This window comes from Molossus molossus, unplaced genomic scaffold, assembly GCF_014108415.1.
Source record: "Molossus molossus isolate mMolMol1 unplaced genomic scaffold, mMolMol1.p scaffold_m16_p_12, whole genome shotgun sequence".
Lineage (NCBI taxonomy): Eukaryota > Metazoa > Chordata > Mammalia > Chiroptera > Molossidae > Molossus > Molossus molossus.
The window spans coordinates 73,588,025-73,601,996 of record NW_023425347.1 but is presented as its reverse complement, the minus strand read 5'-3'; the positions used below and the strand labels follow the sequence as shown (position 1 = coordinate 73,601,996).

Genomic DNA, 13,972 nt, shown 5'->3' with positions numbered 1-13,972 from the left:
TCTAGTTCTACCCACAAGAACATTTTAAAAGACAAAATGAGGTCACAGGAAATGAGGCACATGAAAGGGGACAAGTGACAAGGGGGCTGGGTGGGTTTTGTCTAAGGACTCATTTAAGTATTGTTGTCATCATTATTCATTATTATAGCTATCATTCATTTAGCCCTTACCTTAGCTGGGTCCTGTGCTGTGTGCTTTCAGACTGGTCATTTGTAGATTTGCAGGGTCTTCTTAAGTTGCTTGGAGTTACCAAGGGAACTTCTGTTGTAATGTTTTTCCCCCGCCCCTAGAAGTAACCACTGTTTACTATCTGCATTCTTGCCTTTTTTTATAAGTATCTTCTTCCTAAAGTGTATCATATTATCCATAGCTTTTTAAAGGTGAAAATTTCCCAGTGCTCTTAAATATTGTTGTTTCATGCACATGTGTATGAAGTGCATAGTGTTTTGTTGCAAGAATGTGCAACAATTAGTTAATCATTCCCATTTTAATGAACTTTTATGTTTTTGTTTTTGTTTTTTTCCTTTTCATAAATAGCTTTGTGATGAGCATCCTCACCATCAAATCCTTATGTACATCCTTATTTATTTCTGTAGGATTCTTTTCTGGAAGTAAAATTACTGGATTAAAACTTTTACATACTTGTAAATCACTTAATACTCATTGCTAAATTATCATTGTGAAAGTTGTTTAGTAATGGGCAAGAGGGCCAGTTTGCCTGCATGTGTAATACTTGGGTCTTATTTTTTCTAATATTTGATCATTTCAAGGAAGACAAAATCATATCTAACTGTGGTCTTAATTTGCATTTCTCTGATGACTAGAAAATAAAAGTCCTATTTCTGGTGTTACCCTCTCCTGGGTTGGCTTGCCCCTGTGGCTGCTTACCTTTAATCAGTAACTTGGTGATGTGCTTCAGGGAGACTCCCTGGCTAAAGCCACCTCAGATGCCCGTGTTACACAGAGTGACACTTTGATGAACTTCATTTGCCTTTTTAGTCTTAGAATGTGGCACAAATAATTTCACATGTGTTTTCTTTTTTTTTATTAATTTATTTTTGTTACAGATGTTTCTCCTTTTTTCCCCATTGACACCCTTCCCCCCATTCCCCCACCCCGTCCCCAGCTTTGTTTTCCATGTCCATCAGTTATGCGTACATGCAAATGAGTTCTGTGGTTTATCTCTTCCCTCCCCCCAACATGTGTTTTCTATGAATCCTTACTGTAGCCCTATCTGTGAAGTAGGTACTATTATTAACTTCATTTCATGTGTGAATGAGAGGAGACTTGAAAGAGTAAACTAGTCTAAGGTCACACCACTAGGTAATGGCCGAGCTAGGGCTTGGCCCCGGGCTGACTCTAGAGCCCATCCTCTTAATCACAATAAACAATCCGAATTTAGGAAGATGGGGCCTTGGTGGGGGGAGGGGCGATGCCTCTTGTTTGGTTTCAGACAGCCCTTGTTCAGTTTGGGGCTCTGTCACTCTGGGCATGTCTACTCAGGGTGTGTTTCAAAGGCACCTTCTAATTGAGGGTTTTGGAGATTGGCATAACTCCAGGGGATCCTGGGCCCTGCCTACTTTCATCTTCAATGATAATTGATAAGGTAGAGAGCTTTTCTCATCTACCTAACTTCTCCTGTTTAATTTCTGAGTAGCTGGCAGCCTGTAGGAAAATGGGTTAGATTGAAGCAAGAAAAGTATATCCTGACTGCAATCCTAACTTCACTGTGTCCTTGCATTCTGTTGCCATTTGCAATGCTGGGGGATTAAAGGAGTGTGCTATATACATCACGATTAAAAACAAAACAAGCCCGGCCAGTGTGGCTCAGTGGTTGAGCACTGACCCATGCACCAAGAAGTCACGGGTTTGATTCCCGGTCAGGGCACATGCCCAGGTTGTGGGCCCAGTCTCCAGTGAGGGGCATGCAGGAGGCAGCCAATTGATGTTCTCTCTCATCGATGTTTCTATCTCCCTCTTCCTCTCCATCCCTCTCTCTCTCTAAAAATCAATAAAGGAAAAACAAAAACAAAAACAAAACAACAACCCTAAACCAGTGTGGTGTTTGCCACAAGAAAAACAGCATGGGAAATGTGTTCACAGCTTTAGTCCATCTTCAATTTTCCAACCTCTCTTTGATAGCCCACCTCATCTGAGTCCCATCTTCACCCTATTCCAAGACCTTTGGGGACCTGACCTTTTACAAAGACCCTCCTCTTCAGAAAGGATTTGAAGTCTTGGAGACAACTTAACAGAGGATCTCTTTCTGGAGTGTTTTTACGTTTAAACTTCTTCCCCAGTGCTGGCGTGAAAGATGTGTTTCCTGCTATAGGAAGTTCAGGCAGTCAGGCAGGTGTAAAGAGTTTTGCAGTAAGGAATCCTTTGGGTCTCCCTGTAGTTAATGCATTCAGTGCCCCACACCTCTCAGCCATACAGCACATTTATTGAGCACTTGCTCTGCCAGGCATTTGTGGCAAGTGCCTTATATACCTTTGAGCCCTCGTAGTCCCTGTGAAGAAGGTTCCCCCTTTATAAATTAAGACCTGAAGGTCCACAGACATTATACAACTAAACACAAAAAGAGGCCACTACTCTGGTGTTTACCCAGTTAGTTCTGGGTGTAAGTTCTCAACCTTCCACACTTCTCCCTGTGCCTTCCAGGGCACACTCAGTGTCTACCCTCAGTCCTCACTCTTGGCATTTATAGACTTAACCATGATGCCAGCCTTCGTGCTGAGCCTTCCCTCATTCAGTGCTCACAGTAATCCTGCAAGGAGGCACATTTATACGCATTTAAAGATGGAAGAACAGAGTCTCAGGGAAGTTAAGTCACAATGTTACACGGAGGTAAGTAGCAGGGCCGGGATTTGAATTCTAATCTGTGTGATTCAGAGCAGCTGCTATGCAGCCTCCATCTCTGCCCCACCTCCTGGGTCGTACATTTTTCCACTTCAAGCTCACCAACCCTCTCTGGTGTCTCCCTGTGTCCTCCTAGTTCAGATGGAGACAGCAAGTTCCTCTGGCTCCTGGCTCTCCCGCTGCCTCATCGCACTGGTCTCCCTCCAGCTGCCCATACACGTGTCAGGTAGGAGTTCCTGAACCGCCTTCCCTGCCTGGGACATCTGACCAAGGAGTCCCAGGAATAAGAAGGCCAGGCGACAGGCCTTCTTTCTTCTGGGGTTCAGTTCTAACCCCAGTCCTTTCCAGTGCCCTTCCCAGGCTCTCTCCTTCCCCAAGATACATCCTTCTCCATCCTTCGCTCTCTCATCCCTCCCACATTGCATTGTCCTTTTTTTGTCGTCACTGCACAGGGGACTCCGGCAAGTTCCACCTGGCCCCGCTAGGGGGCACAGCCAAGCTGCTCTGCCCTCTCTCGCTCTGGTCGGTGCCGACGCTCACCGAGGTGCGGTGGCTGCGGTCCCCGCCCCGGGGGCTCTCCCAGGTTGTTCACGCGTTGCGGGATGGCCGAGTCCGCGAGGAAGATGTGGCACCGGAGTATAAGGGGAGGACGGCGCTGGAGAGAGACGAGCAAGAGGGAAATGTCACACTGGAGATCCGCAACGTCCGGCTGGAGGACCGAGGGCAGTACCGATGTCAGGTCCGGGTAGCAAACATGACTCGGGAGGGCACCGTGGTCCTGCAGGTTGCAGGTTAGTCATTTTTCAAAAGGGGGTGAATTATGGGATGCCGGTGGTGGTTGGGTGGGCTTGGAAAGGTGACAGGATGCAGCTAGGGACTGCCCCATCTTTCCGAGGACAGTGGGTGGGAGAGAGCCGGCGGTCGAGGCAATAACAGCCCCGCCCCCGCTCCCCCGGAGCGGCCGGCGAGCGAGATCGGGGCTCAGGCGGCACCGGCTCTTGCCTACGCCCTGCCAGGCCGCGTTCCTTTCCAGTTCTAGGCTCCGACCCCTACATCCACGTGAAGGGCTACGACGCTGGATGGATCCAGCTGGTGTGCAGGTCGGTAGGATGGTTCCCCATGCCTTGGGCCGAGTGGAGAGACCCTCAAGGCAGGGTGCTTCCATCCGAGCCCGAGGCCCCTTCCCTGGACAAAGCCGGGCTCTTCAAAGCAGCGGTGTCCAGCAAAGTCAGGGACAGCACCGTGGGCAGCGTGTCCTGCACCCTCCGCAACGTGGCCCTTGGTCAAGAGAAGACCACAGCCATGCTCATAGCAGGTAAAAGCTGGGACGGAAAACTCTCACCCCAGGGGAAACTTTATAAAGAATTTTTGAATTAAGTACGAAGAGTGCCACATGTTTATTGTAGAAAACTTAAAAAATGCAGAATATTTATTTATTTATTTTTATTTTTATTTTTTTTTATCCTCACCCGAGGACATTTTTCCACTCTGTATAGATAGAGCGGGAGGGAGAGAGAGGAAGAGAGAGAGAGGGAAACATCGATGCGAAAGGGACACATCGAGTGGCTGCCACCCGCACGACCAACCAGGGCCGGGGACAAACTGCAACCGAGGTACATGCCCTTAGCGGGAACCGAACCCGGGTCTCTCCGGACCGCAGGCGGACGCTCTAACCGCTGAGCCAAACCGGCCAGGGCAAAAATGCAGAATATTTAAAAGAAACAAATAATAAAAGACCTATGATCTCATAAATTGGAGAGAACCACTACTAGCAGTTTGGGACATTTCTTCCATGGGTGCATCTCTGAGTGCGAATTGAAATGTATGTGTATTCTTTTTTTTTTTTTTTTTAATCTGTGGGAAGTAATTTTATTTCTGTTACAGATGTTTCTCATTTTTTACCCCTTTGACACCCTGTATGTGTATTCTTGATTTTGTTTGTTTTTGTGAATCTTCACCTGAGGACACTTTTCCATTGATTTCCAGACGGGGGGGAGGGAGAGAGGGAGAGGGAGAGGGAGAGGGAGGGAGAGAGAGAGGGAGAGAGAGAGAGAGAGAGAGAGAGCGCACCATTGATTCCCACACACCCCCAGCTGGGGTCAGGGAGTGAACCTGCAACCCAGGTATGTGTCCTTAACTAGGAATCAAACCTGCAGGCCAATGCTCTAACCACTGAACCAAACTGGCCAGGGCCACAAAAGGTTATAAAGGGTGTATAGTGTTTCATTGTGTGGAAATAGCATAATACAATTAATCAAAGCCCTATTTCTTGCATCTGGATGGTTTCAGTTTTTCCTCTAACATTGCAGTGAACACCTTTGCACATAATTTGGGAAGTGATTCTGATTATTTTCTTAGAATGTGTTTCTAGAAGTAGAATTAATGGATCAAAGGGTTATGAACCTTTTTTTATTTATTTACATTTTTTTTTCTTTATTGATTTTAGAGAGAGAGGAAGGGAGAGAGAGAAACATCAATGAGAGAGAACATTGATTGGCTGCCTCCTGCATGCTCCCCACTGGGGAAATGGCCCACAACCTGGGCATGTGCCCTGACCAAACTGGTAACCTCTTGGTGCATGTATTGACACTCAACCACTGAACCACACCGGCCAGGCTGGTTATGAACCTATTAAAGACCCTTGAAACATGGAGCCATGGGGCAGAGAAGGGTGGTTTTATTTTTATTTGTTTTTAAAATATGTTTTCTTAATTGATTTTTTTAGAGAGAGAGAGAGAGCTAGAACATCGATGTGAGAGAGAAACATTGATCGGCTGCCTCCTGTACGCCCCCTACTGGGGATCAAGCCTGAAACCCTGGCATGTGCCCCAACTGGGAATGGAGCTAGGACTTCTCAGTCCATGGGACGACACTCAATCCACTGAGTCACATTGGCCAGGCGAGAAGGGTGGTTTTAGAGCCAAGAAAGATAGTGTAGCCTGGGGTCCCAGGTGAGGAGGGATCATAGACCTCTGCTAAGCCCTTCTGTTCTCTCTCAGTCCCCTCTCCTCTCTTTCTACTGTCACTGCCTCTCACTGGTGCTAAGTACTTTACATCCTCCTCTCTTTAAATCTGCCAACTACCCAGTGGAACTGGGATCATTATTATCCCCATTTTACAGATGACAGACCAGGCTTGAGAGGCTCAGCCTCCTGCCTAAGGTCTCGTGATGGATGAGTGAGGACCCACACCCAGCGTAGGCTCTTCACTCTTGTCACAGTGCCTCCTCTGCTCTTTTTTCTTCTCTATTTCTTCTCTCCTTTCTCCTGCCTAGGCTTTACGCCTGCTGCCACAGCCCCACAGAAATAGTTCTGGCCCTGCTCATGCGGCTCCTGGCAAAGGGGCCCTGATTGCTGTTCCACAGCACAGTGAGGATCTGAAGCAGGCGGCAGGTGGCGCTCAGAAGACTACAGGTGGTTATTGAGGAGGCACCTCCAGTTCTTCAAAGAACCTGGATAACTTTTCCATGGAATTGTAGGGCAGGATGAGGCTGTGATTGGGAAGCTGAGTTTAACCCATTGTGTTCAGGCAGGACCATCAAAACCATCCCTGAGAGATGAACATCTCACTTTAAACTCATCCCTGGTCACCCAGGGTTTGAGTTCCTGAGAGAAGCCAAGAGCCTCACCACTCTTGGCTTGAGGTCTCTCCCTAGAGGTGACAGAGACAGCTGGGATGTGCCCGAGCCATCTTCCATATGAGGTGGGGCCCTTGACCTGGAAGAAGCTGAGAAATCTCCTGAGGGTGGTCATTGGTGGTTCTGTGTCAGCCCCATCTCCAGGGAGGATCTCCCCCTCAGCAGTGGCTCTTGCTGTGATCCTGCCTGTCCTGGTGCTTCTCATCGTGGTGGGCATTTGCCTCATCTTGAGGGAAAGACGATCAAAAGGTAACTAAGTGGTAAGGGAACCCAGGTGGCAGGAATTTGAACTGCGGCTTCCCTAGGAAAAGGCTGGGAGGAAGGAGACATAGATGTGATAGTTACCCATAGGTTGGAGACCCTGCAAATGGGCTGGGAGAGAACTAGTAGAACAATGTTCTGGGGACTCATATTGCAGAGAAGGTCAAGGAAACTGCAGGAAGCTCCTGGGAAGAGTTGTGAATTCTCAGCTTTTGAGGAGTTAGAAGATCATGCCAGTCTTCTAATTAAAAAATCCAATTCTATCCATTGGATAAAACCCTCTTAAACATGATTGCATTTCACCAGATCTCAGAGTTGTATGGCACCTTGAAAAGTACATAATCCAACACTCCTTTCCCTATCTGATGGTCTGAAGACCCTCTAAGCCTTCCAGTGGTCACACACCCACAGTAGCAAGGAGCAAAGTTGTCCTTGGACAACTCTGCCTGTTAGAAAAAGCCCTTCCTTAAGCTAAATTGACGTCTCTCTCTCTCTCCTTCTTCCAGAGAAGCTTCTGTATGAACAGGTGACGGAGGTAGGTAAGTGTCCTGGGATGGGTGGGGATGTTTCTCTGTTTTACTCTTTTTTTTGTGACTCCAGTGCCCACTGATCTAAATTCTGTACCTGAACATCCCAACATCTCTGTCGTTGGTGGCAGCAGTGATGTGGAGTCTACACCTGTAATTTCCAGTCTTTGCTGATTCTGACTTGTAATAGTTCACCTTTCACTGTGTTTGATGGTTTTTGTCTGTGGACTCATTGCTTGATCGTATTCTGTGGGAGTTGTATAGGTCTAACATGGGGGATGCTTTTATTCACTCAACAAATAATTGATCATTGTCCGCTAAGTGCCTTGGACTATTCTAAATGCCAGGGATACAATGGTAAGTAGAAGCAGACAGTCTTTGCCCTCTGGGAGCTTTCAGTCCAGCCAAGGAGGTATACATGAATTAAATAGTCGCACAAATAACTGTAAAAGTACACCTGTACAAATTCCGCGAGTGCAGGTTCTGGGGGCTGTGGAGGTTATGACCAGGAGGAGCTTCAGGGACAGGAGAGGAGTCCTCAGGGGAAGTGATGCTTGATCTGGAGGATGGGCAGGTACAGAGGAAGAGGGAACAGAAAACTATGCAGCAGAAAGAACAGCTTGGGAAAGAAACACAGTGCAGAAGTGACAGGAAGGCGACAGAGGTCAAGGCTGCAGAGTTAGGCAGGGGCCAGGCTGCGTGAGGCCTTGTCGGTCATATGAAGGACTTCAGGCTTTCTCCTCAGGGCCGTGGTGAAGCAGTGGGTGGGACATCATCAGAACTGTGCTTCGAGAAGCTCCCTCAGGCTGCAGTGTTGAGAAGAGACCAGAAGGAACAAGACGGGGTTGGGGGCAGTGTGGGTCACTAGTTCTGTTATCCAGATGAGAGATGATGAGGGCCTGGATCAGGAAGGTGGTGGCAGCGACAGAGGTGGACAGGTTCAACGGCAGGTAAAATCAGTAGGAACCAAGGGCCTTCAAGGTAATGGTTCAGAATCTCATTTACTTGTTCTTTTTACTTTCCTCCCTCTAGAAAATCTTCTCTCAGACCATGCAAAAGAAAAAGGTAAGTATATGTATAGAGTAAGGGGTAGGGCCCGGCCAGTGTGGCTCAGTGGATTGAGGGGTTTGATTCCTAGTCAGTGCACGTGCCTGGGTTGTGGGCTCAATCCCCAGTAGGGGGCGTGCAGATGAGTGTGTTTCTCTCACATCAATATATCTCTCTCCTTCCTTCTCTCTCTAAAAAATCAATAAAAACATCTTTTAAAAAAGAATAAAGGGTAGGGAACAAATAACATATTATTTCTCCTTCTACACAAATGCTGACTGTCTATTATTATACACACATTACGCAGGAGGTACACACACACACATATCCTCCATTAATAGTATTGATGGCAGTGGGTGAGAGGATGCTCATGGTAAAAATTCAGAGGTCTAAAATATCATGAGCTCCCTTTACCAGCCTCTCCACCAATCATCTATAAAGAAGGTCTATATTCTATTTACAAATAGATGAATATGCTCATCTGGGATGTATGAGAATCTCAAGGATCCGTACAGCCTTTGCATTCAGCCAGGTGGTGTGACGCAGGGGGAGCCACCGGCTCCGGAGTCAGCCACACCTGGTTGGATCATGGGCCTGCCTTGGATATGTCCCTTCACTGCTGTGAGCTTTAGTTTCCTCATCTGTAAAATGGGGCTAATGATATCCCCTCACCCGATTGTTTTCAGGATTAAAGGAGACAACTTGAAAAAACTCTCCTATCACAGTGCCTGGAACTCCTTTCCCTTACTGCCCCTTCATCTTTATGAATCGAATGTTTGCTCTGGGCCACTGAGGGTACAGAAAACAGGCAGGGTCCCTGCTCCCTGAAAATCCAGCTGAGAAGTCAAGTCACTGGCTCAGAAATGGTTCCACATGCAGTGATTTGGGCATCTGCTCTCCTCTTCCCTTACATCTGCTCCCAGCGGGGGCAAGTGCGGGGTGCCCACTGCAGGGACACTGGCTGTTCTCTCCAAGAGCAGAAGGCACAGCCTGGCGCAGTGGCGAAGGCCTCCGACTAGGAGTCAGACGCCCTTGGGCTTGAATCCTCTCCTTGGCCACTTACTAACTGGATGACCTGCGCAAATGTCTGTGTCCTCTGAGCCTCAGACCACCACTCTGAAGAATGGGAATAATAATTATATGTACCTCATGTTGTGGAGAGCGCCCACCTTCTTATGAGACCAGGACACAATAAATGGAGGCTGTTAGTAGTGGAAATATAATATATCGATATTATATATAAATAAGATAATCACTATTATTATAATTAATCATTAATATAATTAACATTATATAATTGTAACATTGATTATACTAATACCATTAATATAGACACCAACCACAAGCTCCTTAGGGCCACATCATATTCCTTTGTTGCCCCAGTGCCTGATGCCTAACACACGCCCAGCCCTAGCACAGGGCTGGCAGTGTAGCTTCAGCTCTCTGGCAGGGCCAATGCTAGGGAAAGTGTGGACCAGATGGCCCCTCTGGAAAAGCCACAAGCTCTCCCCCAAAGCATGTGAAGTGTACACATATGTTCCCAAACCGTCTGGAATCTCCAAGTTTGTGAATCTCTCTGCCGAACCCCCGGGGAGTTGCTGTAGAGAATGATAAAGCATGTCCACAAGTCAGTGCTATGCCTTCACTGTAGATATTCTAAACACTAGGTTATAAAAGGGCAGCAAGGCATACACTAATGTACACACGGTTACAAATGGACACACTCATACAGACAGCAGGAATAAAACCAGACAGAAGGAAGGGAAGAGGGAGGAGGAACCACACACCTGGGCAGTCTGCCCTTTGGGAGATGTGACTGCACTAGCGGCCAATCAGAGCATCATTGTTCCATTGTCCCGCGGGGTGTGGGGGTGGGGAAGGGATAGAGTGATGAGCCTTCCTGGGCTCAGGGGTAAAGCAGAGCATCTGTTCACTCATGTCTTTTTCTGTTTTTTTTTTTAGGAAGACTCCATAAAACCCTCAGTAAGTTCTCCTCCTCATCCTCATCCCTGGCACAGACTTCCTTCTGCCGCTGTCTTTGCTTTAGGATGTGTGTCTTAGTTTCAATTCCCAGGGCAGAAGAGGGGCCAGGGTACTTCAAGCCATGGGGTTGGAGATGTCTTTGCTCTCAGCAGTGTCTTTTCTCAAAGATTCCTTGCCTCCCTTTCCTGCACAGCAGTTACCTAGTTTCTAAATGGGAAACGTTTAACCAAGAAGAGATGTAGCTCCCGTAGATGAAGCCATCCAGCAGACCCTTTATCCCCAGGCATGGCATCCCCTTAGGTGGGTCCCAGGTGGATGGATCCTCATGAAACCCAATGCATGGAGCAGCGTTTTTCCACCATCTCATATATGAGAACCCCTTTACTGCAAAAAAAAAAAGAATCTTCAGACACGACATGTCTATTTTACTTTACCTTGACTAAATATGCACAAGAAAATCTAATAGAAATTCAGTGATCATTTTAAATGAATTTATATTTTATTCTTCTCTCACAACATCTACATACATCATGTTGTTATCACCTAGATGCATGAGATGTGTATTCAGTGAGTCCCAGTCAGGTTTGGCTCACTTAGGAATTTGCTGATCCTCTGCAGTGTCTGGGGACACCTGGTGTGGGGCTGGAAGCCACTGCTGTGGCACTGTCAGGGTAGAGGTAGTGAGGACCTGACATGGGATGTGGTTGGGGTAGAGGTAGTGAGGATCTAACGTGGGATGTGGTTGGGGTAGAGGTAGTGAGGATCTAACGTGGGATGTGGTTGGGGTAGAGGTAGTGAGGATCTGACGTGGGATATGGTTGGGATGGGACCCCAGTATTATGGAAACGTGGAAGCCCTCGTTCTGATTGGTCAAACTGTTTTTATTCTTTAGAGAAACTCCGGAGTGAACTGAGTAAGTTTCCCATGTTCTTATAACTTCCATACCAACTTCTCTCCTGTTGATTCTATGTTTTCAGTGATAGTTCATCCTCTTGTTTCTTTTTTATTTTTATAGAGTTTAAAAGAGCTGCAGCCAACTCAGGTGAGATGTGCTGTCCCGTGCTGACTCCCTGGGGTTCTCCTTTTCTCCTTCGCTTTCACAGTCTCCAACCCCCTTTGTCTTTCAGGCTGGAGGAGGGCCCGGCTGCACTTCCGTAAGTCCCACCAGTCAAATCCACCCACGTTTCAGAGCCCAGTGCTCTGTGCCTTTGGAATGTAGATCGCTGTTTTCTTTTCTTAAATCAAACCTGTTTATCTGCTTATCAAATTTTTTAAAAATCTGATTTTTTTTTTTTCTGGAAGGGGGCTCCTAGACTTAGAAAATGTATTGGTTATTATTATATCTTCTTTCTATACAGTGTGGAAACTCGTCCTGTTTATCACTAATTATTTTCTGAGTTTTTCATTTTCATTTTAATTTTTTTTATATTATGTTTTTGATGCATGAGTGTCTTATTTTTATGTAGTCAAATTTTAAAATCTTTCCCCGGGGAGTTTCTCCTGTGCTTTCAGGATTGGGAAGTCCTTATGGCACAGCTGGGTCTATGCCAGCACTCCTGTCTGTCTGCACATCTGCCACGTTCTTCTTACCTGCAGATCGGTTTCCTTGGGGCTTGGTGGTTGAGATTCTCAGAGAAGGGAATGGGTTGGGCAGGTGCCACAGCAATGTAGACTATATAAGGTTTTGTAGTTTTATTCTAGAAGACTTGCACATCTCTTTAATTTATTCCTAAATATTTGCATTTTTTTTTTTGCTGCTATTTCAATGAGATCTGCTCATTTCCCTGTGTGGGTCCTTATCAATTTTCCAGGTTGTCCACCCCCCTTTTGATCACACTGTCTTCCTTCAAGGGCAGGTACAGTAGGACTGATGAGTTGGCCACTCGAGAGCATACCAGGTCACCTTGGTTGACATTCTGGGAACTCACAACCCTTCTCACACTCACAGTCTGGCTTACTCCCACCACTTCACCAGAGCACCCATTTCATGGATTTAACTCTCCAAGAAGACCTTCCACAATTTTAAGGAAGAATCCTTCTCTCTGTTAACATTTAAAAGTAATAATTACAAGCAATAATCTTAGCTAACAATATGAGCACCACGCACTTGTGTGTGAAGGGGGCACCACCACATGCATTAGCTCATCAAATGTGCACAATTGCTGTACAGCGTGCTGCCGTTTTCTCATTTCACAAACCTAGAAACTAAGGTTTGGAGATAAAGAACGTGCCCAAGGTCATACAACTAGCATATGGCAGAGCTGGGACTAAAACTTCCAGGGTTGCTTCTGGGTCCAACACCAGAGCCGATGTTTATTATCATACAACAGTTTCCTTGGGACCATTGAGGACAAAGGCAGTACTTCCTGAAGGATTCAGGCAGCTTCACAGGCAGAGGAAAAACTTTTCCTCCTTTACTGAATGCATAACCAGGCGATCTAGGAGACTGGGAGACACTTTTCTTTGGTTCCAGTACATATAGGGTAGAGGGAATCGTGAGCTAAAATGGGTCAAGGGCCCCGACAGGGGTCTCAGACCCAGAAATTACTTCCCCTCCAAGCCACCAAAGATCCCGTGAGACGTAACTTTCCCACACCTCACCTCTCTGTGCCTCTCTGCAGTGGCGGTGACCCTGGACCCCGACACTGCGCATCCCAAACTCATCCTGTCTGAGGACCGCAGAAGTGTGAAGCTGGGGGACAGAAGGCAGCCTGTGCTCGACAACCCCCAGAGATTTGACTTCGTCGTCAGCGTCCTGGGCTCCGAGTCCTTCATGGCTGGTTGTCACTACTGGGAGGTGTATGTGGGAGACAAGACCAAGTGGATCCTGGGGGTGTGCAGTGATACCGTGAGCAGAAAGGGGAAGGTCACCGCCTCTCCTGCCAATGGACACTGGCTTCTGCGACAGAGTCGTGGGACCGAGTATGAAGCTCTCACGTCCCCGCAGACCTCCTTCCGCCTGAAAGAGTCCCCGCGCTGCGTGGGCGTTTTCCTGGACTACGAAGCAGGAACCATCTCCTTCTACAATGTGACCAACAAATCCCACATCTTTACTTTCACCCACACGTTCTCTGGCCCCCTTCGACCTTTCTTTGAACCTTGCCTTCATGATGGAGGGAAAAACAAGGCACCGCTAATCATCTGCTCAGAACTCCAGAAATCAGAAGAATCGGTTGTCCCCAAGCCAAATGAAAAAGGCCATGCTAACGGAGATGTGGTCCGGAAGGTGGACTCTTCCCATCTCCGGAAGGTGGACTCTTCCCTCCTGCCCCCTGACCTTGGCCCGGCCCTCCGGGGGCTCAAGGTTCCTTCTTTTTAGGGAGGTATGTCATTAGCTGCTCCTCTGAACATCCAGCCCAGTGCTCTGGATTTCAGTCTCCTGGCCCAACACGATTCTGAAACAGCTCATCTCCTTTCCCCAAATCCAGAGCCTTTTGTGGTTCTGTTCATGCCACCTTGGTCCCAGTTCTAAACCCTGTCTCCTTCTGGGGACTTGAAGTTCCCATTGCCCTGGAAGAATTCTTGAAAACCAAATGAACAATCAGATTAGGTTTAGGTGGCAATGTTGAGTGTGTGTCACTGAGATCCAGGGGTTCTCCATTCAAGGGGCTATTTTTTTTTTTTTTTGTATCCTCAACCGAGGACATTTTTTTTCATT

General features: G+C 47.2%; 2 protein-coding genes across 4 annotated transcripts in view; one reads left to right on the top strand and one right to left on the bottom strand.

The window, feature by feature from the left end:
* The window catches only part of LOC118626425 (small vasohibin binding protein), a 17,148-nt gene extending 16,875 nt beyond the window's left edge, over window positions 1-273 (bottom strand). The window contains exon 1 of the mRNA XM_036256127.1: window positions 171-273. The gene's annotated coding sequence lies outside the window, so the exon portion shown is untranslated. The remainder of the gene's footprint in view (window positions 1-170) is intronic.
* Window positions 1-13,972, top strand: part of LOC118626424 (erythroblast membrane associated protein (Scianna blood group)) — a 16,062-nt gene extending 2,090 nt beyond the window's left edge. Inside the window, exons 1-11 of one of the 3 annotated variants that reach the window (XM_036256122.1) lie at window positions 2,984-3,085; window positions 3,312-3,650; window positions 3,893-4,174; window positions 6,629-6,745; window positions 7,264-7,296; window positions 8,317-8,349; window positions 10,294-10,314; window positions 11,207-11,227; window positions 11,330-11,356; window positions 11,442-11,468; window positions 12,936-13,966. In XM_036256122.1, the coding sequence (XP_036112015.1) occupies window positions 3,001-3,085; window positions 3,312-3,650; window positions 3,893-4,174; window positions 6,629-6,745; window positions 7,264-7,296; window positions 8,317-8,349; window positions 10,294-10,314; window positions 11,207-11,227; window positions 11,330-11,356; window positions 11,442-11,468; window positions 12,936-13,633 (1,683 nt within the window). In that variant the 5' untranslated portion in view covers window positions 2,984-3,000 and the 3' untranslated portion in view covers window positions 13,634-13,966. The other 2 variants (XM_036256123.1, XM_036256124.1) reach the window with 2 other exon arrangements.